Raw genomic sequence first — 23383 nt, 5'->3', positions numbered from 1 at the left:
AGGGGGGGGGGGAAATAGTTAAAAACCCAGCCACATGGTCTACCAATATATACTGTGTTAGTCTTTTCTAGTTGTAGACTTGGGTTTTTTAAAAAACATTTTATTTTGAAATAATTTTAAACATATGGAAAAGATGCAAGTACAGCAACTACCTATCTGTGTTTACTATTTATACGCACACATAGTTTTATTTTTTTCTGAACCATTTGAGAGTAAGTTGCAGGCGTTGTGCCCTTTTCCACCTTAATATTTCAGTTGTGTATTTCCTAAGAATAAAAATATTCTCTTACAAAACCATAGTATGGTTACCAAATTCATGAAATTTAATATTGATTTTAATCTATAGACAATATTTCAATATTGTCAGCTATTCTAATAATTTCCTGTATGGCTTTTCACCCCTCCAGTACAGGATCTGGTCCAGGGTAACATATTTACTATGTTTAGCTGTTACAGAATTCTTGTCTTTTCACACCTCAGATTCTCTTTTATGGACCAAGATAGGGAATACAAAGATAGACAAGTAGGCTTTTACATTACTTACTCCCTCAGAGGCTTTCACACATGGAATTTCACATGCAAAGGGCACTCAAAATATAATTACTGATTTCTATTTCTTGAGAAAAAATTCAAACCAGAAGGAGGGAGAACATGGTAATATAGTTTTACTATAAATGAACTGGGAAAAATTCTGAAAGAAATAAAAGTAGCAGGGCAAAACCCCTCAAGACTAGGAGGGAATTCCACCATGAAGTGATCCTTCCCATCTTTGGTGAGAGGGTCCTATAGAAGTCTAGTGAGTGTTACGTCCCACCAAATGCTTACTGAGCACTTGCTCGGTGTTCCGTGTGTCCTTCTAAGGAAAATGCACAATTGGAAAAAGGAATGAATCATTAATGGCAGAATTTTAGGTATGTGGACAGGGATGGGGAGAAGGCTGCTAGTACAGCACTCACAGCACCGATCTGAATGTTTTCCCACTGAGAGGCCAAGCTGATCCTCGCTAAATGTGCCCTGGAGTAGTATCACTGGGAGATTATTAAGACACTAGCTCCTTCCATACATGTAGAGAAAAGTGCCCAGACCATTACAACGGAGGACTCAGGTATGGGGATGTTCGCACATTCTAAGAGAAGCTTCCAGGGACCACAACCCTACCCATGTGAATCAGTTACCAAGACTGTATGGCTATTTCACCTCCCATTCTGCTGTCCATTAAGGTAAACTTCTTTGCTCAGCCTGTGACTACCTGTCTCAAAATGGTGTTCTCACTTCTCTTTGGGATGGCTGACCCAGAGATCTTTCCTGACACCTAGCCCCAAGTGCATGGAATCCAAGTCCACCAGAGTGGTCACCCTCCCAGACGGCCATTTGCCCAGAGGTGTGACCTTGCTTCTATTCCACCTAGCCCCATCCCTTCCACCCAGCAGCCAGTTTTCCACCTGCAGCCTGGAGTTCCCTTTTGCTTCCACGGCATTTGCCATTGCATACAGATAACTAGGGCCCAGGGCCCTAACAGCTCATATTATGAACTGAGTGGCTATGAGCTCAGAACTACCCACCTAGGCTGCTCTTCTTTCCACTCCCCTCCTGCCCCCTGGGTTAACGTCACCACCCAATGAGGACCCAAGGCACAAAGAGGAGCAACTTGACTTACACTCATCTGTTTCTTTTATGTGTAGAAATGCACAGAGGAGCAAAATGATGGATCTAGATCTCTGGATTATGTAACCACACAGAAAATCCAGACTTGGCCTTATTTAAAAAGGATGTCAATGTAACTAACAAAAGGCACTGTTTACTACATTTCTACCTCTGAAAGCAATTTTTCTCTATGATGTCCTAGAGCAGGGGTCAGCGAACTGTGGTTAGCAAGTCAAATCTGGGAAGCCACCTGTTTTTATAAATAAAGCTTTATTGGAACACAGTCACGTACACTTGTTTTCCTATTGTTTATGGCTACTTTCCCACTAAAATGGCAGAGTTGCGGCAGAGACTGAATGGCCAACAAAGCCTAAAATATTCACTCTCTGGTCCTTTACAGAAAGTGTGCCAACCCCTGTCCAAGAGCAATAAGGCATCGAAGAAAGATAAGAATGAGGTACCTGTTGACTGGCAAGTGTTTTCCTGTGACATGGCAGTCATCACAGTTTCTGTGGCTGCATCTCGGATTACTTGCTCCTCACTCTGCAGGAGGGTGAGGACACGTTTCCAGAGAGCAAGCGTATCTTGCAGTCCTAAGAAGGCCAAAAAGAAATCAAATTACCCAGGATGCAACTTACAAGCAGGTACAAATACTGCTTCAATACTGCTTTAAATCCAGTATTGAATGAGCAACAGTTACTCCTTTTTTGTGGGTACTGCAAGGAAGGGAGACTTGAGAGTCAGATAAATGCCAGAAGAGAGAGGACCCTAAGGGGACAGGTCTGAAAATGTCCTTTTGAATAGGAAACACTTCTGGAGGCAACCAGCCCCAGGCAAGGCCCCCTAGAAGGTACGGCCTTGGCTGACTAAGGCCCAGCTGTCAACGGGCCTTAGTCAATGACTCATGCTTCTCAGAATGAAACTTTATGCATCAAGAGTGCTTTGGGGAAACCAGCCCAGTGTTAATTTGAGTGACTGTTTCAGCTTATAAATTCTGAAAGCAAAGTTTCAATCAAGATTATGCTTTGGGGGGCAAGAATTGAAAAAAGCAAAGAACCATGATAAAGGCACCAGCCTGTGCCACATCTATGCAGGGCCCACGACCTGACCGCCATTGCCCCTGGGCAGGGACCCTATCAAGTCCCTGTGCATTGTGCTGCTGGGGACCAGAGACCAGGAACAGACAGTGTCTGCCCCTGAGCAACCGAAAGGGACATCAAGTGGAGAACACAAGGTAAGGAGAAGGCAGGGCTGGAAACACGTGGCTGTGACTCACCAAAGGTCCCAGGAGACTGGTGTAATGGGAGGTGGACTGTGTGAGGGGAGAGGGGGCAGGGCCTCAAAGGAGGGACACATACTGTCCAGGTGGGGTGGGTTGCCACGGAAGACCACCACTCATCATCCCTTGATGTTCAGTGGGGAACCAACCCTGCCCTGAGAGCTCTCCTTAGCTCACCCTCTCCCTCATCTGTCCACTGAGAGCCCAATATCAGAGCCACCAATGCTCTAGTCATACTGAGAGCAGCAATGGCTCCCTCTGGGGTTTGTGCTCTCCTGTCTGTTATAAATCTGGCTTTAAATTTTACTCAGTCTTTCAGAATCTATCCATTCTAATTGTTCTCTAGGGTTTCAAATTTCCCTTTCTTAACATTTTCTTATACCGCTAAGGTCCTCAATCTTCCCTCTTTAGTCCATTTCAATTTTTCTTTCTCCTTAAATGACTTCAGTCTGCCCTTGACTTGTCTCCATGCACTTTACGTCCTTTGCCTCTCAGTTCTGTGCCTGTTTTTCATGTTCTTGCAGGCCGACAGCCACTGCCAACCTCCTTCCTCATTGCCTGTGATGCCCTAAGCAGCTCCAGCAATTCATGATGAACCAATGGCTTTTGCCCAGGACTCAGTTTCACTCAGAAATTCTACATTATTCCACACACATTTTCCTGCTATGAACCAGGGTCAGAGCAGCCAAAGTCACCCAGAAAATGTGCTGCAAAGTGATATTACCCTCCCTGAGAAGTGTCACCAAAGTTTATAAACCTTTGCTCTTATTCCTCTGGGTCCAATGATTAAAGCAAAATTGTAGCAGGTCCCCTTTCAGTCCCCCTTTGGGTATAGAAAAGATGCCTAAAAGTCACTTAGAACAGGGGTCCCCACCCCCGGGTCTGGGGCCTGTTAGGAATCGGGCTGCACAGCAGGAAGGGAGCAAGCGAAGCTGCATCAGCCGCTCCCCATTCCCGCCTCACCGCTCGCATGACCGCCTGAACCCTCTCCCCACCCACCCCCGTCCGTGGAAAAACTGTCTTCCACGGAACCAGTCCCTGGTGCCAAAAAGGTGGGGGACCGCTGACTTAGAAGAAAGATGTATGAAGATACCAAAGACAACTCTTTCTCTGAGAGATCCAGAGACTTGAGACACTTGATTGGTCTGAACTCTGATAACACTTAAAATTTGAATCCCACCATCTGAAAAAGCAGTTCTTTTCTTTATTCTGTAAATCTTTTCTCCACAACTACACTGAAAGCTCCCCAGATGCAAGGACCATGATTTATTCTCCAGGGCTGGGCATGGAAGAGGAGAACAAAAACAGAATTGCCGTAATGGATGGAAGAGAATCCCAGCATGGTTAAAATGGGGGTAAGATGGCAGGAGAGGGCAGGGTCAGGACTCAGACATGGCTTTGGGTCCTGAGTTTTCCTTTTAGTAAACCCTATGCTTAAAACAAAACACTACAATTAAAAAAAAATTTTTTTAACTTAAAACAAAAACCCCTATGGTTTTTCAATTCCTTTGGGTTTCCTAAAGCTCGGTTTTCTCAACCACCATTGATATGATGCTCTTTCCTAATTATTACTCTTGAAGGACAGGGGGTGGCAGTCAGGAAAGAGACATGAAGGTAGAGAATATGGTTGGAGCTGTACATCTATTTGATTTCAAAATATCTCTACCTTTACTTCCCAAAGATGCCTTAAACTTTTTTTATTTTATTTTTTGGCCATGCTGCACAGCATGCAGGATCTTCCCCAACCAGGGATTGAACCTGCGCCCCCTGCAGTGCAAGCTCAGAGTCTTAACCACTGGACCACCAGGGAAGTCCAAAGATGCCTTAAACTTAAAACTACTTTCAGTGAAAGGAACCAGCAGTCTTCCTAGTCACTTAAGCCAGAAGCCTGGAAGTCATCCTTGAATGTTCCCTTTATATTAACCTCAACACCAAGTCCTGCTGATTCTACTTCCTAAATGCCTTCGAGCCTGGCCTTTCTTCTTCCTCGAGGCCACACTTCACTCTGTCCCATTTATTTCTCACCAAGGTCACTGCAACAGGCTTCCTGGAAGACGTGATGGTTAGGCTGAGTCTTTTTTTTTTTTTTTTTTTTAAATTCATTTTTGAGATAGTATTGTTATAAGATGAAAATAGTAAAATGGTGTAACTGTCCCATTCTTAAACTTTTTTTTTTTTTAGATGTTGGGGGGAGGAGTTTATTAATTAATTAATTTATTTTGGCTGTGTTGGGTCTTCGTTTCTGTGCGAGGGCTTTCTCTAGTTGTGGCAAGCGGGGGCCACTCTTCATCGCGGTGTGCGGGCCTCTCACTATCGCGGCCTCTCTTGTTGCGGAGCACAGGCTCCAGACGCACAGGCTCAGTAGTTGTGGCTCATGGGCCCAGCCGCTCCGCGGCATGTGGGATCCTCCCAGACGAGGGCTCGAACCCGTGTCCCCTGCATTAGCAGGCAGACTCTCAACCACTGCACCACCAGGGAAGCCCCTAGGCTGAGTCTTGAAAGACCAACAGGAGTCAGTTGAGCAGCAGTTTGTTTAGAGAACTGTTCTCCGCTGATGACGCATGGGGAGTGGTGGCCAGTGAGGAGGGAGAAGCAGGCAGGGCACAGAAGAGGAAGGGCCTTTCTGAGCCAGGCTAAAGAGCATTTAGGTTTTATCCTGAAGGCAATGGGCACCCACTCAAAGGCTTTAAACAGTGGAGGAAAATGCTCAGAAGCATAAAGAGAATGGCTTGGAGGACAAGACAGAAAGAAAAGAGGCCAATTAAGAGGCTGTTGGTGGGGCTTCCCTGGTGGCGCAGTGGTTAAGAATCTGCCTGCCAATGCAGGGGACGTGGGTTCGAGCCCTGGTCCGGGGAGATCTCACATGTCGCGGAGCAACTAAGCCTGTGTGCCACAACTACTGAAGCCCGTGTGCCTAGAGCCCGTGCTCTGCAACGAGAGAAACCACCCAATGAGAAGCCTGCACACCGCAACTACAGAAAAAACCGCGCGTAGCAACAAAGATCCAAAGCAGCCAAAAATAAAAATAAATTTATATTTAAAAAAAAAAAGAGGCTGTTGGTGAAAAGTGATTAGGGGGCTTCCCTGGTGGCACAGTGGTTGAGAGTCCACCTGCCGATGCAGGGGACACGGGTTTGTGCCCCAGTCCGGGAAGATCCCACATGCCGCGGAGCAGCTGGGCCCATGAGCCATGGCCGCTGAGCCTGCGCGTCCGGAGCCTGTGCTCCGCAACGGGAGAGGCCACAACAGTGAGAGGCCTGCATACCGCAAAAAAAAAAAAAAAAAAAAAAAGAAAAAAAGAAAAGTGATTAGAGTAGGAGAGTGAGAGGGTGGGAAGATCTTTGAAAGATGTAAAGTTATGGTGTACGCTGTCATCTTTCATCTTCCCTTCTTTTTTTAACCTAGAGCATCTATTCACCCTTTTAGTGCATTTGGTACGATGGACACCTCCCCGCCACCCCCCCACCCAACAGCGGCTCAGCGCACTTACCAAGAATGGGATGGGGGTTGGTGAGGAAAAATGGTGCAGTGCTGGTGAGAACTTCAGCAGCGGCCAGCCTGGACTCGGTGGGAAGATGATCTCCACAAGAAGAGAGGACCAACTGAACCCACTGCTTCAGGTTGGGGGCCACCAAGTCCCTGGTCTAAAAGTACAAAGTGTACATACAGCAGTTCAGAAGATGCAACATGGGCAGACATGGAATTAGGGTTGAGCTACATATGCGTTTCCCAGGCTCCCTTGCATTGGGGAATAACGTGATTAAGTTCTGACTAATGGGATGCCATTAAAAGTGGTATCTGTGCAATTTCAGGTCATATCTAAGGAAATATGTGTGACCTTCACTTCTTGGGTTTCTCTGTCCTGCTAGTTGAACAAGGACAAGATGATGGGAGCTGGAGCAACTATCTGGGACCAGAAGATGGAAGCCACGTTAAGGACAGCAGAACAACAAGGTAGAAGGGCCAGGGAGCCCAATAATGTCAAGGCACTATCTGCTTTGGACTGCTTCTCTCTGGTTTAAGCCACTGTATTTTTGAGTTTCTGTTACATTTAAAGCAGCATCCTAACTAACATTATTGTTTAAACAAAGCCCTATTGTTGTTTGTTTATAGTAACAGCTTTATTGAGATACAATTCACATATCACATAATTTACCCATTTAAATACATAGTTCAATGATTTTTAGTATATTCACAGATATGTGTATACAACCATCACCACAGTCAATTTTAAAACATTTTCATCACCAAAAAGAGAAGCCCTGTATACTTTTTTATTTTATTTTATTTTTTTGGCGGTACACAGGCCTCTCACTGTTGTGGCCTCTCCCGTTGCAGAGCACAGGCTCCGGACGCGCAGGCTCAGCGGCCATGGCTCACGGGCCCAGCCGCTCTGCGGCATGTGGGATTTTCCCGGACTGGGGCACGAACCCGTGTCCCCTGCATCGGCAGGTGGGCTCTCAACCACTGCCACTGCGCCACCAGGGAAGCCCCAGCCCTGTATACTTTAGTTATCATCCCCATCCTGTCAGCTCCCCCTCGCCCAGCCCTAAACCGTTAATCTACTTTCTGTCTTTACGGATTTGTCCGTTCTGCACATTTCATATAAACTGAATCATACAGATGGCCAACAGGCACAGGAAAAGATGCTCAAAACCACTAATTATTAGAGAAATGCAAATCAAAACTACAATGAGGTATCATTTCATACCAGTAAGAATGGCCATCATTAAAAAGTCTACAAATAATAAATGCTGGAGCAGGTGTGGAGAAAAGGGAACGCTCCCCTACACTGTTGGTGGGAATTTAAATTAGTGCAGCTACTATGGAGAACACTTTGGAGGTTCCTTAAAAAACTAAAACTGGAACTACCATATGATTCTGCAATCCCACTCCTGGGCATATATCCAGAGAAAACTCTAATTGGAAAAGACACATGCTACAGCAATGTGCACAGTGGCACTATTTACAATAGCCAAGACATGGAAGCAACCTAAGTATCCATCAACTTTATCCATGGATAAAGGAGATGTGACATATATACACAATGGACTATTACTCAGCCATAAAAAAAAAAATGAAATAATGCCATTTGCAGCAACATGGATGGACCTAGAGATTATCATACTAAGGGAAGTAAGTCAGACAAAGACAAATATCATATGATATCTCTTATATGTGGAATCTAAAAAAGTAATATAAATGAACTTATCTACAAAGCAGAAATAGACTCACAGACACAGAAAACAAACTTATAGTAACCAAAGGGGATGGTAGATGGGCAAGGGGAGAGATAAATTAGAAGTCTGGGATTAACATATACACACTACTGTATATAAAATAGATAAACAACAAGGACTTACTGTATAGCACAGGGAACTATATTCAGTATCTTATAGTAACCTATAATGGAAAAGAATCTGAAGAAGTATATATATATATATATATATTTAAATAACAGTAGATACTCATAAGCCAAAAAAGAAAATGTAGATATCTCTCCATGAAGAAATATATATATATATATATATATATATATATATATATATATATATATATATATATATATATATATAACTGAATCAAAATTAACTATACTTTAATTAAAAATGGTTAAAAAATTGAATCATACAATATGTGGTCTTTTGTGACTGGCTTCTTTCACTCAGCATGTTTTCAGGGCTCATCCACGCTGTAGGATGTATGTATCAGTACTTCATTACTTTTGGTGGTTGAAAAATATTCCATTATATAGATATACCATATTTTATCTACCCATTCATCAATCAGTTGATGGACATTTGGGCTGTTTCCATCTTTTAAACTCTGGTTCTTTACTTTTTCTAGAAAGGGGATTATTGTTCCGAATAAATTTTACTTCCCCTATCAGCTAAGCCTCTTTAAATGTTCAAAATGAGATTACTGGCTCCTCTGATCATCTATGAGCATCTCCGGAACTGAACCGATCAGTGTCTTAGATCGTGAGGAAGCTGCTGACTTGTTAACTTTTCTCTCCCTGAAAAATTTCCAATATTCTTCAAATATCACTTCATTCAAGTACCAAGCAGTGCCTCTGAGATGCACATGGCAACTGGTTAAAAACGGTTTTAGATGAGAACGCTCTCTTGACAGACTTGTTAGGCTGCCCTGCGACTACTTTCTCAGAACTTGTTCCCCACCCCCAACCCCACGCCCCAGGCTGTAGTTTTTTTAAGCAAATCCTCTCCCTTCCTGCAAGCTCTCCTCCTATCCTCCCCAAGACACACACATGATTTTTTTTTTTAGCTTTTTGCATCTCCCAGTGACCACCTGGCTCTGGCCCCTTGGCCTATCTCTGAATGACAGACCCAGCGAAACTGCGTATCTGCTTAGTACTCACCCTCTGGTCTTCTCTCTGTCCAGCCCCAGGCTCTCTGAATTTAACAATCTCCTATGTGAAGTCTTCCTCAGCTCTGCAAACACTCCCTCCGGCCTCTGGTTTCCCTCAGCCTCTTTCCTACTAGAGTATCATTTAATATCATGATCTAATGCTCCTTTTCTCTCGTTAGACTGCCCTCCAGTCTTCATCCTTGTACCCCCAGTACCTCTCTCAGGGCTGCTGGAGCATAAGGAATAGGAATCCACAATGTTATAGTGCCACGATCACAGTGTGGTGATGTGAAACCAAGATCTTCAGGTTATTTTACTGTGGTATTGACTGCCTTCTGTTTGTAATAATTCTCTGATGGTGGCATCTTTCTCATATGCCCCTAAGTATGCAAGTATTTGCCCTAAGGCACCGTTCCAGGAAGCCGGGTTTTTTTTAAAATTGAAGTATGTTGATTTACTTCAACTATACTGACAGTGGTTTCAGGTGTACAGCAAAGTGATTCAGTTATATATACATATTTTTTTTTCAGATTATTTTCCATTATAGGTTATTACAAGATACTGAATATAGTTCCTTGTGCTATATAGTAAATCCTTGTTGCTTATCTATTTTATGTGTAGTAGTTTGTATCTGTTAATCCCATACTCCTCATTTATCCCTTTCCCACCCTCCTTTTCCCCTTTGGTAGCCATAAGTTTGTTTTCTATGTCTGTGAGTCTGTTTCTGTTTTATATATAGATTCATTTGTATTATTTTTTTAGATTCTACATATAAGTGATATCATATGATATTTGTCTTTCTCTGTCTGACTTAACTTCACTTAGCATGATATTCTCTAGGTTCATCCATGTTGCTGCAAATGGCATCATTTCATTCTTTTTTATGGCTGAGTAATATTCCATTGTATGTGTATATCCCATCTCCTTAAGCCAACTGTCTGTTGATAGGCACTTGGGTTGTTTTCATGTCTTGGCTATTGTAAATAGTGTTGCTATGAACACTGGGATGCATGTATCTTTTCAAATCAGAGTTTTCATCTTTTCTGGATATATGCCCAGGAGTGGGATTGCTGGATCATATGGTAGCTCTATTTTCAGTTTTTTAAGGAACCTCCATACTGTTTTCCACAGTGGCTACACTAATTTACATTCCCACCAACAGTGTAGAAGGGTTCCCTTTTATTCCCCAGGAAGCTGTTTTGATTACTTTAGGTCCACCCCACCCCCAAAGACATGTTCTAAGACAGGTGGGACACATCTGGGCCTCCACGCAAAGCCAGCTGGACCACGTTTGGGGGGGATATTTAAGCCTTAGAGATATATTTTCATACGTAGTTGACTAGGATGCAATCCTAGTGACTCGCAATCCTTGGAACTGGCTTGCTCATTCCCTCATTAGATGAAGAGTCTAGCGAGAAAAACAAGAAAAAACAAGGAGTTTGGGCATAAATGCATGTATATCCTGGAGGAAGGAGGTTGTGTTACCCTCATGGACTCAAATCAAATGTGCCCAGAACAAGAGAAAAGAAATGCCAAACATGGTGCTCAGAAAATTCTCCCCAAGTTATACCTAAAGTGAAAAACCAACACAAGTGATATTTTTGTAGAAGCTACACACATATGCCACAGAGATTCTGCCTGTGGGACAGTTCACTTTTACTGACACCTTCCAGGGAAATCAGAGGACAGAAATCTAGACCCCAAAACAGAGGAAATCAGCCTCACCTCCTCACACGTCTGCATGTGGTGAGCAATCACTTTGGAGGCGAGTCTCAGAGCTTCACTTTGTATTTCAGACCTAGGAAAGTCAGCCAGAAATCACACAAAACATATAATCGCTCTGAAACTAATACAATATTGTAAGTCAATTATACTTCAATAAATAAATATGAAAATACATAAATAAATAAATAAAATCGAACATTTTATATACATATGGTTTTTACAGGTAGTCTGTAATCCATGTGGCTGTGAATACTACTGGAAATCTCTACCTTGTGGCTATACAAATGCCTCCGGAAGCAACTACCTTTTGGTAACTAATGGGGAACTCTGACATCATTCTATTGCTTGGGCTTAGAACACAGGCTGGGCTATGCTCAAGTTCATTACATAACTGACTGATGGGACCATGTGTTGTACCACGTTTGCACAGGGAGCACTGGAGGCAAACCTTTCATTGGAAGCAATATCCATTGTCCAGATCAAGAACTCCTTTGGGGTTAGATGGACACAGCGCTCTGTCTGAGGAAGCCACTCACTGGGGTCCATGCAATGGAGAATTTTCAGTATCTGTGTGAGCCGGATCCATGGAAAACAAACAAACAAACAAACACACACACACACCTCAGAAAAGTCTCCAGAATCTAAATAATAATCATTTGTACCAATAAGGGACTCTATCTTTCAAAAAGCGCCCACTGACTTCTTTTTCCCCCCTTAATAGCTTTGCGAGACCAAGATAGTCTAGAGCAGTGGCATACTGGGATAAGAGGGTAGATGCCATATTCCTAGGTCTGTGCCCTTTCCTTTTGATCATGCTTTCCAGGTGACCATCTGCCCCCAAAGAGCCATGTCAGCAAAGACTGCTTACTCTCTCAATCTCTATCTTTGGTTAATCTCTGTCATCAATACCATTATCATCAAACACTTTTCTTAGCACTCTTTTACGCATGAAGCCATGCCAAGCACCGTGTGAGAAAGTCCTTGCCCTTTGGATGCTGAATCTCCTTCCAATCCTGGACATGCCAAAACCGATCCTGCCTCCTGACCTTATCACTCCAATGGGCTCACCAAAGACTGTGGGGAATGGAAAGGGATGGTCAGTACACCAGAGACTTCACCTTGCAGAGGCATTCTGGATGACTTTCCTTCATAGCCAACATCAAGAATGTCCCTCCTGTATTCCATAGCAAGGGCGGCAGTCCCTTCTCTCCTAGTCCCGAGGCTGCTGCTGAGAACCTTTCCAACAGGGCTTCCAGCGTCAGCAGGCGCACTTCAGGGAAGGAAGACTCTAACAGCCGAGAGAAGGAGATGGGAACGTCCCTTGCCTGCTCTCCAGCCTGGGCCGCTACTGCCCACACTGCAGCGATGGCCAGTTTGGTGAGGCTCTGGAGGTACTGGGGCAGGCCTGGCACCGTGAAGGTATAGGGGAATCCGGTTATCAACTCTGATCCCAAGATGATCCTTCTGACTTCCTCCCAGAAGCCAAGATGCTCCAGAACTAAAAAACAAAAAAGCAAAGGAAAAGAGGCAGTCACTTTATTCAAAGTTCCACAAAAGGACATAGGTGAACACACAAGACTCTGGATACCCTGGGTGGGACAACCAGACATCATTCCTGAGTAGATTTCACACTAACCATGTAATAAGTGACTAGGCCACTAAGCTTCAGACTTCTGGCCCAGAAGCACTTTCTATTTAGGTAATTCATATTTTTCCCCCTAGAGTGACAGAAGGCATTCCTATCAGAAGATGTGCTCCTGGCATCCCTCCCTAATAGTCAATAATATAAACTCAGTGACTTCCTGAATCCTCAAGCCTCAAAGCTGAGCAGGATAAAAGAACATCTATTCCACGCTTCCCTCAGGGGCTCAGATCCCCTCTACAGCACCTCTTCTCAGAGGCTCTTGGTAGAACCCTACAGTGATTTGGAGCTCACAAGACAGACTGTTCCACTGTTAACAGATCTATTTGCCACAAAGTTCTTTTTGGAGTTTCCACTCAGTGGCCCAATTCTGCATTTTGAGCCCTTTAGGCATTTGAATACAATTATATCCCCTCTGTCTTCTCCAGGTGAAACACCCCTACTTCCTTCAACTAGTCCCCAGATGATGGGGTCCACCCTCTCTCACTGTTCTAAGCCACCTTCCTTTGGATGTGCCTCACCCCTCTTCAGGCATGGCGCCACACAAGGGCACACGACTCTCCCTCGTAGTCTGAGCAGCAGGACTGTTGCTTGCCCTGTTCTCACATGAGGTTCCTGGAGTTGTATCACACCGTTGACTCATGCGGAGCATAAAGTCAACTGAACCGCAGGCCTTTCTTTTTCACATGGTCCACTGACAGTGGTGAGTCATCCATCTCCCACCTTGTACTCAGGACTTAGATCAAGACTTGTTTTCTCTGTTTGTTTTAAACCGAAGCAGATCCCTGTTAAATTTTATGGTCTGCCTTTTAGATTGCCGAGATCTTTTTGTATTCTCAGTTCTGATCACAAATATTTATTGCCTGCTTACTATGTGCTGGGTGCTAAGTGAAATAAGAATAATGCCTTTAGGGAGTTTATATTCTAATTTGAGAAAGAGAAATGAATGACTAGGTGATTCTAATACAGTGGTGGAAGTGAGCACCTGAGTCTTAAAGAGGAAGAGAGAGGAGAATGCGTTGGAACCACCAAGCAAAGGTTCAAAGCAAAGGTTCAAAGGTTCAAAGGCATAAAACAGAATGGACCATGTGAGGAACTATAGGCAGTCTGACCTCAGCACAGAATTCGAGGTGGAGCTTGGACATTTTTCTGCAGGCAAGGGGATGCCATCGACGGGTTATTTTAAGCAACAAGGTCAGGTGAACACGTCCACTGAAGTGTTCTTATTGCTGAGAGGCCAATATTAGAGGCAGGGAGCCCAGCTGAACGACTACTGCAGTAGTGGAAAAGAGAAACGATGAGGGTGTAAAGTAAGGAACAGACAGGAAGAAGATGCGTTTGAGAAGCATCGAAGGAATAAAACTGGCAGCACTGGGGGACTGGCTGGGGAAGGAGTCTTGGGTACCTCCCAGAACCCAGATTCTTCATACAGCACATTCATCATCCAATAGAAGCTGGGTAAACCTCAATTTGACAAGCAGGCTGTAAGTTATCACTAAAGATGTGGACTGGACCAGTGTGGAGGACAGAGGGCTTTGGTGAGTATTATAGTTGGCTCCCTGCCTGCCCCAACCCCCGCCCCACTCCAAGCTCTCATCAATTCATTAACCAGCTCTCTTAGGGTCTAGGTATTCCCCAGTTATGAATCCTCCTAACTCTACCATTCTGCTCACATGTTATCTACAAGAACATCAGGACAGACTTCATCAAATGCCTTGCTGAAATTTAGATATCTCATAACTCAGTGAACACTACTGACTCCTAGAAAACAATCACAAACAGAATAAAAATGTAAAAGATTAAAGTAACAGTTGGAAAAAACTCACTTGGAATTGACATATTACATAGGCTTGCAATAATCCAGGAATTATTGCAATAATAAATAATAAAAATATAGACTATTCCTGTTACACATCAAACTGTTTCAAGAAGAAGTTTCTCCAAAGAGGCAAGAGAGGGGCTTGGGATCCTATATGATGGTGCCCCTAGAGGCCCCCCCGCTCACCTGCTAGCTGTGCTTGCAGACACACGGTTGCTCTTAACCCAGACTCTGCTGAGGTCTAAGTTCCAGCAGGAGGGCAGCCTTCTTTGCAAAGCAGCAGGGGAAACCCCAGGTGTCAGGATCCTCATCTTTTGTGTCATCATCTCTATTTTCAATGCCTAAAAACCTAATCCCAGTATAATTTAGAAATGAGAAGACCACACTGCAATGATCTCCAGGTGTCACTTTCCTAGCCTTCCCACCCACTGCTACCTGAGGACAACACTGTATCAAAAAGGGATTTCATTTGTTAGGCTAGGAGTCAGAAACATGGCTCAGAGACATGCTCTTTAAAACATAATTAAAAACAGGAAGAACTGCCTTGGTCATTCTGGATAATTTTCAGATGAACCTGCTATAGGTATTCCAGGCGGAGTGTATAGTCCGCTGGACTCAAGAGCTAGGCACCCAGACACACTTGCTTCCTTTAAGACCTTGAGGAAGGATGACATGATCAAGAAGCCCAGGACTGAAGGCATAACCCCAAAGATAGGGGACATGGGGTACCTGCTCAGGAAGGGCTTCTTTGGGACTTCTTGGCCTCCACTGCCTGTGGACTTCAGTATAATCCCATAAGCATGCATTAAGCATATAGTAGGTACTTCGGAGATAGAGAGATTCAGAGCTGAGAAAGAAAAATTACCTGCTGTCAAAGAGCTTTAAAACTGATGGGAAGATAAAGACAACCACTAAAATTGCAAAATGCTTAGTACCCTAAAATCATTAGTGAGAAGAGCTGACAACTATTGAGTATTAACGTGCCAGGCACTACAGAATATTATATATCCATTACTTAATGCTATGAATAATAATTACTTTTAGAATTGACACTCGTTGAGTATTAGTCTAAGCACTTCAACAAGTACTAAATCATTTAATGAAGTAGGCACTGTTATGATTCCCTGGTATTTTACAGATGAGGAAAGAGGTTAAGTTACTTGCCCAAGGTTACACAGGGAATTGTAGGTAAAGGAAATACGAAAGTCATAAGAATGACCAAAATGAAAGCAATGTGCACTTATTTTCTATCGTAAGTAAAAAAAAGGGGGGGGGCGGCTTTCAGAAGGGAACAAAATTTAAGATGGGCAGGGACTTCCCTGGTGGCATAGTGGTTAAGAATCCGCCTGCCAATGCAGGAGACACGGGTTCGAGCCCTGGTCCGGGCAGATCCCACATGCCGCAGAGCAACTAAGCCCGTGTGCCACAACTACTGAGCCTGTGCTCTAGAGCCTGCGAGCCACAACTACTGAGCCCGTGTGCCTAGAGCCCATGCTCCGCAACAAGAGAAGCCACTGCGAGAAGCCTGCGCACCTCAACGAAGAGTAGTCCCCGCTCGCCACAACTAGAGAAAGCCCGCGCACAGCAACTAAGATGCGCGCAGCCATAAATGAATGAATGAATGAATGAATAAATAAATAAATAATTTAAAATGGGCACTGAGGCTGCCCAGAGGTGCCTGCCTGGGAGAGGAAAGGTCAGGGCAGGTGCTCAGGGGAGTTGGGAGAAAGTATACAGGAGAGACCTGCGAACAGTTTCGCTGAATTAATGTGTCAATAGAGGAGCAGCAGGGGAGGTTAGGTCGGAGCCACAAGCTAGGAAACTTTCAGATGACATTCATGTAGGCACTTTCTCCAAACTGCTGCTTAGAAAAAATGTTCTTGGTTCTGTAGCAAGACCCAATGAGGTGTCCTAAAGCAGAGTTTCTCAAACTTGAGTGAGCATCAGAACCACCTGGAGGGCTTGTTAAATCACAGACTGCTGCCTGGGCCTCACCCCCAAAGTTTCTGATTCAGGAGGGTGGGGGTGGGGGCTGAGAATCTGCATTTCTAACAAGCTCCCAGGTGATGCTGCCATGTACTTCAAAACCACAGCCCTCAGGGGATGGTTTTTTTCTTTTGATTAATTTAAAAATTTTTTTTAATTAATTAATTAATTAATTAAAAAATTTTTTTAATTAATTAATTAATTAATTTTTGGCTGCGTTGTGTCTTCGTTGCTGTGCGCGGGCTTTCTCTAGTTACGGCGAGTGGTGGCTACTCTTCGTTGTGGTGCATGGGCTTCTTATTGCGGTGGCTTCTCTTGTTGTGGAGCACAGGCTCTAGGCAGCTGGGCTTCAGTAGTTGTGGCTCATGGGCTCTAGAGCGCAGGCTCAGTAGTTGTGGTGCATGCGCTTAGCTGCTCCGCGGCATGTGGGATCTTCCCGGACCAGGGCTCGAACCCATGTCCCCTGCATTGGAGGTGGATTCTTAACCACTGCGGCACCAGGGAAGTCCCAGGTGATGGTTTTAATAAAAACAACCATGCCTCAATCCCACCCTTGTAGATTCTGATTCGGTTGGTTTGGAGTTGGTCACAGACATCTGGAGTCTTTTTTATTTTTTTTAATATTTATTTATTTATTTGGGTGTGTCCGGTCTTAGCTGAAGGCATGAGGGATCTCTCCTTGCAGTGCGCAGGCTTCTCTCTAGTTTTGGTGCATGGGTTCTAGAGCGCGCGTGGGCTTAGTTGCCCTGCGGCATATGGGATCTTAGTTCCCCGACCAGGCATTGAACCCGTGTTCCCTGCATTGGAAGGCGGATTCTTAACCACTGCGCCACCAGGGAATTCCCGACATCTGGAGTCTTAAGAACAGGTAATTGTGCTCTGTGCCCCAGCTGAGAACCACACTCCTCGGCTACGACTTTCATAGGGGCTTACAGGGTTTTCGGGATGGGTAGTAGGGGCTGCAGTTCCAAAGAGCACAGCTGATTCCAGCCCAGCTCTTCACCATAGTGAAGAACTAGAAAGTTCACTGCCCCCCATTTTCTCTTACCAATAAAAACATCAAAGGAGGGGAAACCCCCAAGAATTCAAAAGAATGAATAAACTCTATAAAGGCCCCTTGCAGGCAGGCCTTTAATACTGGCTCATTATATACAGGTTCTGTTCTAGGGCTAGGGTGTAGCAGTGAATTAGAAAGACGAGGCTCTGCTCTCATGGAGTTCCCATTTAGATGTGGACCACAGAACACCCTCTGACCCTCTGCCAGAGTGAGGGGGTCTCTGGGCAGAACAGGAGGTTGGGATTAGAAACATGAGCAGCAGCAGTGACTAAAAAGGACGTATTGCTTTCCTCTCTAGCACAGCAGTTTCTCAGCCCAGGAGGTACATTAAATTTACCTGGAGAGTTTTAGAAAAACACTTATGTCAGGGGACACTTGACTGCATCTCTGGGGCGAGCCTGGTTTCAAGGTGACTCAGGTGATTCTATTGTTCAGCTGAGGTCACAGCTACTGGTTTTATGGTAGAGCAGGTAGAGCTCACCAAATGGATCTCACAACCAGTATTTCTTCCTAGTGAAGCAGAGTTTTGTGTCCTGCCCTACCAAACGCATTTCAAAGTTGAGATCAACACCGAGTACTTGTTTCCATTTTTGTGAGCGCCTGCTGTCCGCAAGATACAAAAAAACTCAGGTTAGTTCTTTGATGGCACTTAGTTCTTCTTCAGTCTGCGGTCTGGCAACCCTCTTCTCTAGAAGATAACTTTTCTACTTGCAATTTCAATTTTGCTGGCTTTGGGTTGCCTCCTTTCTATCTTTCCTGGAAAGTCAAGTGTTCCAATTAAAGAATCAAGTCCCTCCCCTTTAATTGCCCCATCTTATTTTTCATTAATTAGATGATTTTTATAAACTCTTGTTAATTGGAATTTTTCCCCAGCCCTCCTTGTTTGGAATATCTTTGGATTTTCCCAACAGTGTAGTCATTTTAGTCACCCAAGTATGTGTGACTGATTCTAAACATCCAATTTGATTTCACTTTTGAAATTAACTTCTTTTTTTCTTCTTTAGAGCAAGCATATTTCTAGCCTTCAAAGGAATGGCTTATTGGCTGGATTCACTTGGAAAGACAATACCTCCTGCTGTGCTATGTCCCGGTTCAATGGAGAAATAATTCTCAAGTTTGGAATTCAAGAATCAATCAAATATCAAAAACAATGTGACAGGCTGGTATAAGTTGCCAACATTTTATTTTGTAAAGAAAGGATGTTAAAAACCTACCATCTATTATTTCATGAAAGAAAGGCTATCTGAACACCAAAGAAGTCATAGATTCTAGTGTCATCATAAAGGACAATTCTTTAAAAAAATGTGGTTTAAAGAAAAATTTGCTATAGTCGTCATTTTGCTATAGTTTTATTGTGAAAATATCACCAGGGAGCAGCATTAGGGAACTGCAGCTTTGGAGAAGTTGATCAAGTTTCCTGAGGTTGATGTGTTTGGAGAACATGCCCAGCCTGAACAGAGGTGTCCTAGAGAGGAATGAAGGGACTTTGCCGAGTCCCTCAGGACAGCGAGTAGAGTGTCTGTGAGAAGGAGCAAAGTGGTCCATTCACACAATTCCCTCTGGGAATCTCAGATGTGTTATTTTAGCAGTTTTAGTTCTTTGGCGAGTTGCAGATTTCAGTGTTATGTCTGCAACCTGAACAGTGATTGCTAAATTAACTGGATTTCAAAGCTGCCATTCTCTAACCAACCAAGGTAGGGCGCTAACATCAACCCAGGCTGCTGAAAGAAGATTTAAAAAGCAGCACTACCTAGAGCATGGTCAGCTCCTAGTTCCCAAATCCTGTTCTATTATTTAGGGAAGTCAGTCTCCTCCCCAAAGGAGGAACACAGCCCCAAACGGCAGGTCCATGGGGCATTTATCTTTGATTTTCTGAGCTACAGGTTTGTTAAAAAAAAAAAAAAAAAAAAAAAAAAATCAACGTAATCTTAAAAGATTCATGTTAATCTAAATAGCTTTGACGAGAGCATTCTGGAAAACAATGTGGATGATATCATTACCATATAATTATGGATATAGTGGAGTTTCACCATAAGAGCATTTAATTTAGGTGAATTTAACTCTAAGTACTCGGCAAACAGAGAGAAAGAGATTGAAAAATAACAATTAAGGGCTTCCCTGGTGGCGCAGTGGTTGAGAGTCCACCTGCTGATGCAGGGGACACGGACGGGTTCAAGTCCCGGTCCGGGAAGATCCCACATGCTGTGGAGCGGCTGGGCCCGTGAGCCATGGCCGTTGAGCCTGCGCGTCCGGAGCCTGTGCTCCGCAACAGGAGAGGCCACAACAGTGAGAGGCCCGCATACCACAAAAAAATCCCAAAAAACAAAAAACAATTAAAAGCAAGAGGGTAGTTTCACCTGACATTCCAATCACTGAGCATATCCCCAGGATGGTGGCTGTGCTGTTACCTTAGATGACTGGCTCTCAAACTTCGGCGCACTCACCTCCAGTGTTCCTGATTCAGTAGGTCTGGGACAGGGCCCCCCAAATCACACTTCTAACAAATCCTGGGCGATGTTGCTGCTGATGCAGGGACCACACTTTAAGAACCACTGCTTCAGACCATCTGAGATCATCCATGCTTCTCATAGTGTAAACATCTTGCCATGCCGAACGTGTATAATTCTAGTGTTTAATGGTATTTGTTTTTGTACACCATGGCCCCTAATCATATGTCAACCCCTTCATCTAGTGCTCAACCAAAGAGCTCCTGAATATTACATAGTTCCTGGCCTTCGCTGTTAATGTCACGAACCAAGACAGCCTGATTGCTTTGTGCTGAGCTGGCCAAAATAAAAGGGGCCAGAGGGAGTAAGTGTACAGGCCCGAATTGACAGAGTTTTCTTGGCCCCAGCAGAGATGCTTATGGGAGAAGCTAAAACCCCAGTAATCACAGCAAACGTGTTCTACTTGTAAGCAGCAATCAGAATCCATAAAGGGGGAAGGATCCTCCTCGGGACTGAAAGGACCAACAAAACAGAAAAAAAAAAATAGTTTCACTGCTATGGAGTAAGTCACTTACTGTGGATACCATGTAAATGGCAATGATACTGATTGTGCCACTATGGTGGTCACTTGCCACTGACTGAGCCTCAGAAGAACGTTCTGTTTTCTGCCTGACTTTGCACATGCTGTTCCCTCTGGCTTGAATGAATAAATGTACAAATGGATTTCTCTTTCATATATTGTAATGGTACTGAATTCTCTGATACCATTTGGTCAAGAAAATTTTGTAGAAATTTCCCCTATCCTTCCCCCCCTCAGAATCTCTACCCTCCTTAAAGAAGTAGAGAGTGAGGAAATACGAAGCAGATTTTACTTTTAAGGCATAATGAAAGGGCCAACTTTTTCTGTTTCAAAGATCTGTAGCTCTGGTTAGAGAGATCTGTAATCAGATCCAACAAAAGTTCTTATCTGGAACGGTTGATAAACTGGTTCTAAAAATAATCACAGATGATAATTTGTACACTCCGTGAATGTTAATGTCCTGTTATGCTATTTCTCAGTTAAAAAAAAAAACTGTATTTGGATAGAAAAGGAAACCATAGGAACTACGACAACAACAACAACAAATCAACTGATTTAATAAATCTTGGCTTCTCCTTATCGAAGGGAAATTCCATTCTTCTATTTAATCCTCTGCCCCTCCCAGTAAACTGTAATCCAGACCCGAGGGGCCCTTCCAGTTACAAACATGTAGAATGACCTAGTGGAAGGGTTTGGAGACTAACTTTGTCTAGAGAAGTGCCCTGAACTGGTACTAGTTGTTTATTTCTTGCCTACTTTTGTTTCTAGGTCTCTGGACTCCTAGGTCTCTAGGTCTCATGCCCGGCTTTCATAGGTATGGTGCCTGACACACACCCCTTTGAAAACATTCCCCCTTTCCCTTGTCCCAGCCTATTCTCAAAGTATTTTTTTAAGCACAGAATTCCTTATCTGCTGTTGAGGAAGAAGGAAGAGTTTCTGAGAATACTATTTGAAGGACTCTCTTAGTCAACCCATAAAATAGGCACAGTCCAAGTGGCTTGGACAACACGGAGTCAGAAGAGCTCTGAAAGGATTTGGGTAGGCTAAAAATGAGCTCATCAGGCACTGGGTGGGACCAGCAGTTTTTACTTCTCGCCTCCACCCATCATCCCATCCCTGCTTCTGCCCAACACTGGGAGGAAGTCAGGAAATACTTGTGGATAAACACATGACAACCCAAAGACACAAACATAAAATTACTTCTAAGTAATACACTGCTTTGGATTCTTTGTCAGCGAATTGCTCCTAAGGACAAGACTGGGAAATCAGAAACTTCCTTATCATCACACCTTAGACATACCTGTTTAATTTAACCTTTTCCCCACAAAGGACCTCAGGCTTCTCTTCCACCCTTAGGCAATGAGATACAGTGTGAAATCAACTTGAGAGTCTTGGTAGCTGGCTGGGAAGACTCCTTTAAATAACTGGGGCTTACCTCTGTTGTCTCACCTGTAAAGAGAGACTAGGACCACTGATCTCAGTCCCTTGCCAGCACTACAGTTTACAGTTCTGGGAGAAACAGACTCTTAAGACTGAAGAGGTACCTGGCACCACTGGACTACATCAATGTCTCTGGGAATGATGCTACAAGGTATAGTTTATAGCTGGCAAACTCAAGAGAGTCTGGCTGGACTGCAAATGCTACTTAATGTGAAGTCTGGCCCCAGCCAGGGAGGAATTAAGTAAATTCTGCCAGATGGGCAATGGAGGTGAGTCTGGGAGTAAGCATACCTGGCCATGGGACCAGCAGAAGCTCTGTCTCCTCCTCTGGATGAGATGACCATTCATTTCTTTGTTCTTGCTATCAATATTACTTCCTAAGAGCTGCTTTTCTTACAGTGTTGGATTCTTCCTTTTGTGTTACTTTTCATGGAGTTTTTACAATTTTTTTCATGTGACCTTCACCTCAATCCTCTGAAGGTATTATCCCCACTTTGCAATTGAGGAACTAAGAGGTTTCAAAACAAAGTGATGAAAGTGATTTCTGCTTTAACCCATGAAAGTTTAACTGCTACAGAAATTGCCCTTTGCCATAAACAACTAGAAAACTAGACAAATGTATGAAACTATCGTTTTTAAACATCAGACATGAGTAGTATGTTTCCCTGAGAGAAGGAAACAAACAAGGTAGGCCTTATAGTTGCCCTGGACTACTACCTAGAGGCAACTTCCATGCTCCAGCACAGAGAGGGGGAACCCAGAGCCCAGAGATCTTGCTGAGCCAGAACACCTGGAGATTCATATGAAAAAAAACAAAAAAAGAGAACTTTGACCTTATCTCATGACATACACGAAAATTAGCTTAAAGTGGACCATGGATCTAAACGTAAAACCTTAAATAGCAAACTTTAGAAGAAAACCTGGGACTTCTCTGGCGGTCCAGTGGTTAAGATGCCATGCTTCCAATGCAGGGGGCTGGGGGTTCAATCCCTGGTCGGGGAACTAAGATTTCACATGGCGCGCGGCACGGCCAAAAAAAAGGAAAGAAAAAACAAAGCAAACTTTAGAAGAAAACCTGAGAGAACATCACTGTGACCTTAGGATAGGCAAAGACTTCTTTACTAGGGCACAAAAAGCATAAGACACAGAGAAAAAATGGATAAATCAGACTTCATCAAAATTAAAAACAGTTGCTCTTCAAAAGACATTGTTAAGGGCTTCCCTGGTAGCGCAGTGGTTGTGAGTCTGCCTGCCGATGCAGGGGACACGGGTTCGTGCCCCGGTCCGGGAAGATCCCACATGCCACTGAGCGGCTGGGCCCGTGAGCCATGGCCGCTGAGCCTTTGTGTCCGGAGCCTGTGCGCCGCAACGGGAGAGGCCACAACAGTGAGAGGC

General features: G+C 44.0%; 1 protein-coding gene across 1 annotated transcript in view; it reads right to left on the bottom strand.

Moving 5' to 3' along the window:
• The window catches only part of THADA (THADA armadillo repeat containing), a gene marked incomplete at its 5' end in the record, with an annotated part of 148938 nt that overhangs the window by 43648 nt on the left and 81907 nt on the right, over window positions 1-23383 (bottom strand). The window contains 5 exons of the mRNA XM_007445791.1: window positions 2106-2237; window positions 6414-6567; window positions 11018-11090; window positions 11466-11584; window positions 12136-12515. Coding sequence (XP_007445853.1) covers window positions 2106-2237; window positions 6414-6567; window positions 11018-11090; window positions 11466-11584; window positions 12136-12515 — 858 coding nt within the window. The remainder of the gene's footprint in view (window positions 1-2105; window positions 2238-6413; window positions 6568-11017; window positions 11091-11465; window positions 11585-12135; window positions 12516-23383) is intronic.

This window comes from Lipotes vexillifer, unplaced genomic scaffold (assembly GCF_000442215.2).
Source record: "Lipotes vexillifer unplaced genomic scaffold, Lipotes_vexillifer_v1.1 scaffold278, whole genome shotgun sequence".
Lineage (NCBI taxonomy): Eukaryota > Metazoa > Chordata > Mammalia > Artiodactyla > Lipotidae > Lipotes > Lipotes vexillifer.
The sequence above is the reverse complement of the archived record's forward strand: the minus strand, read 5'-3'. Positions and strand labels throughout refer to the sequence as shown.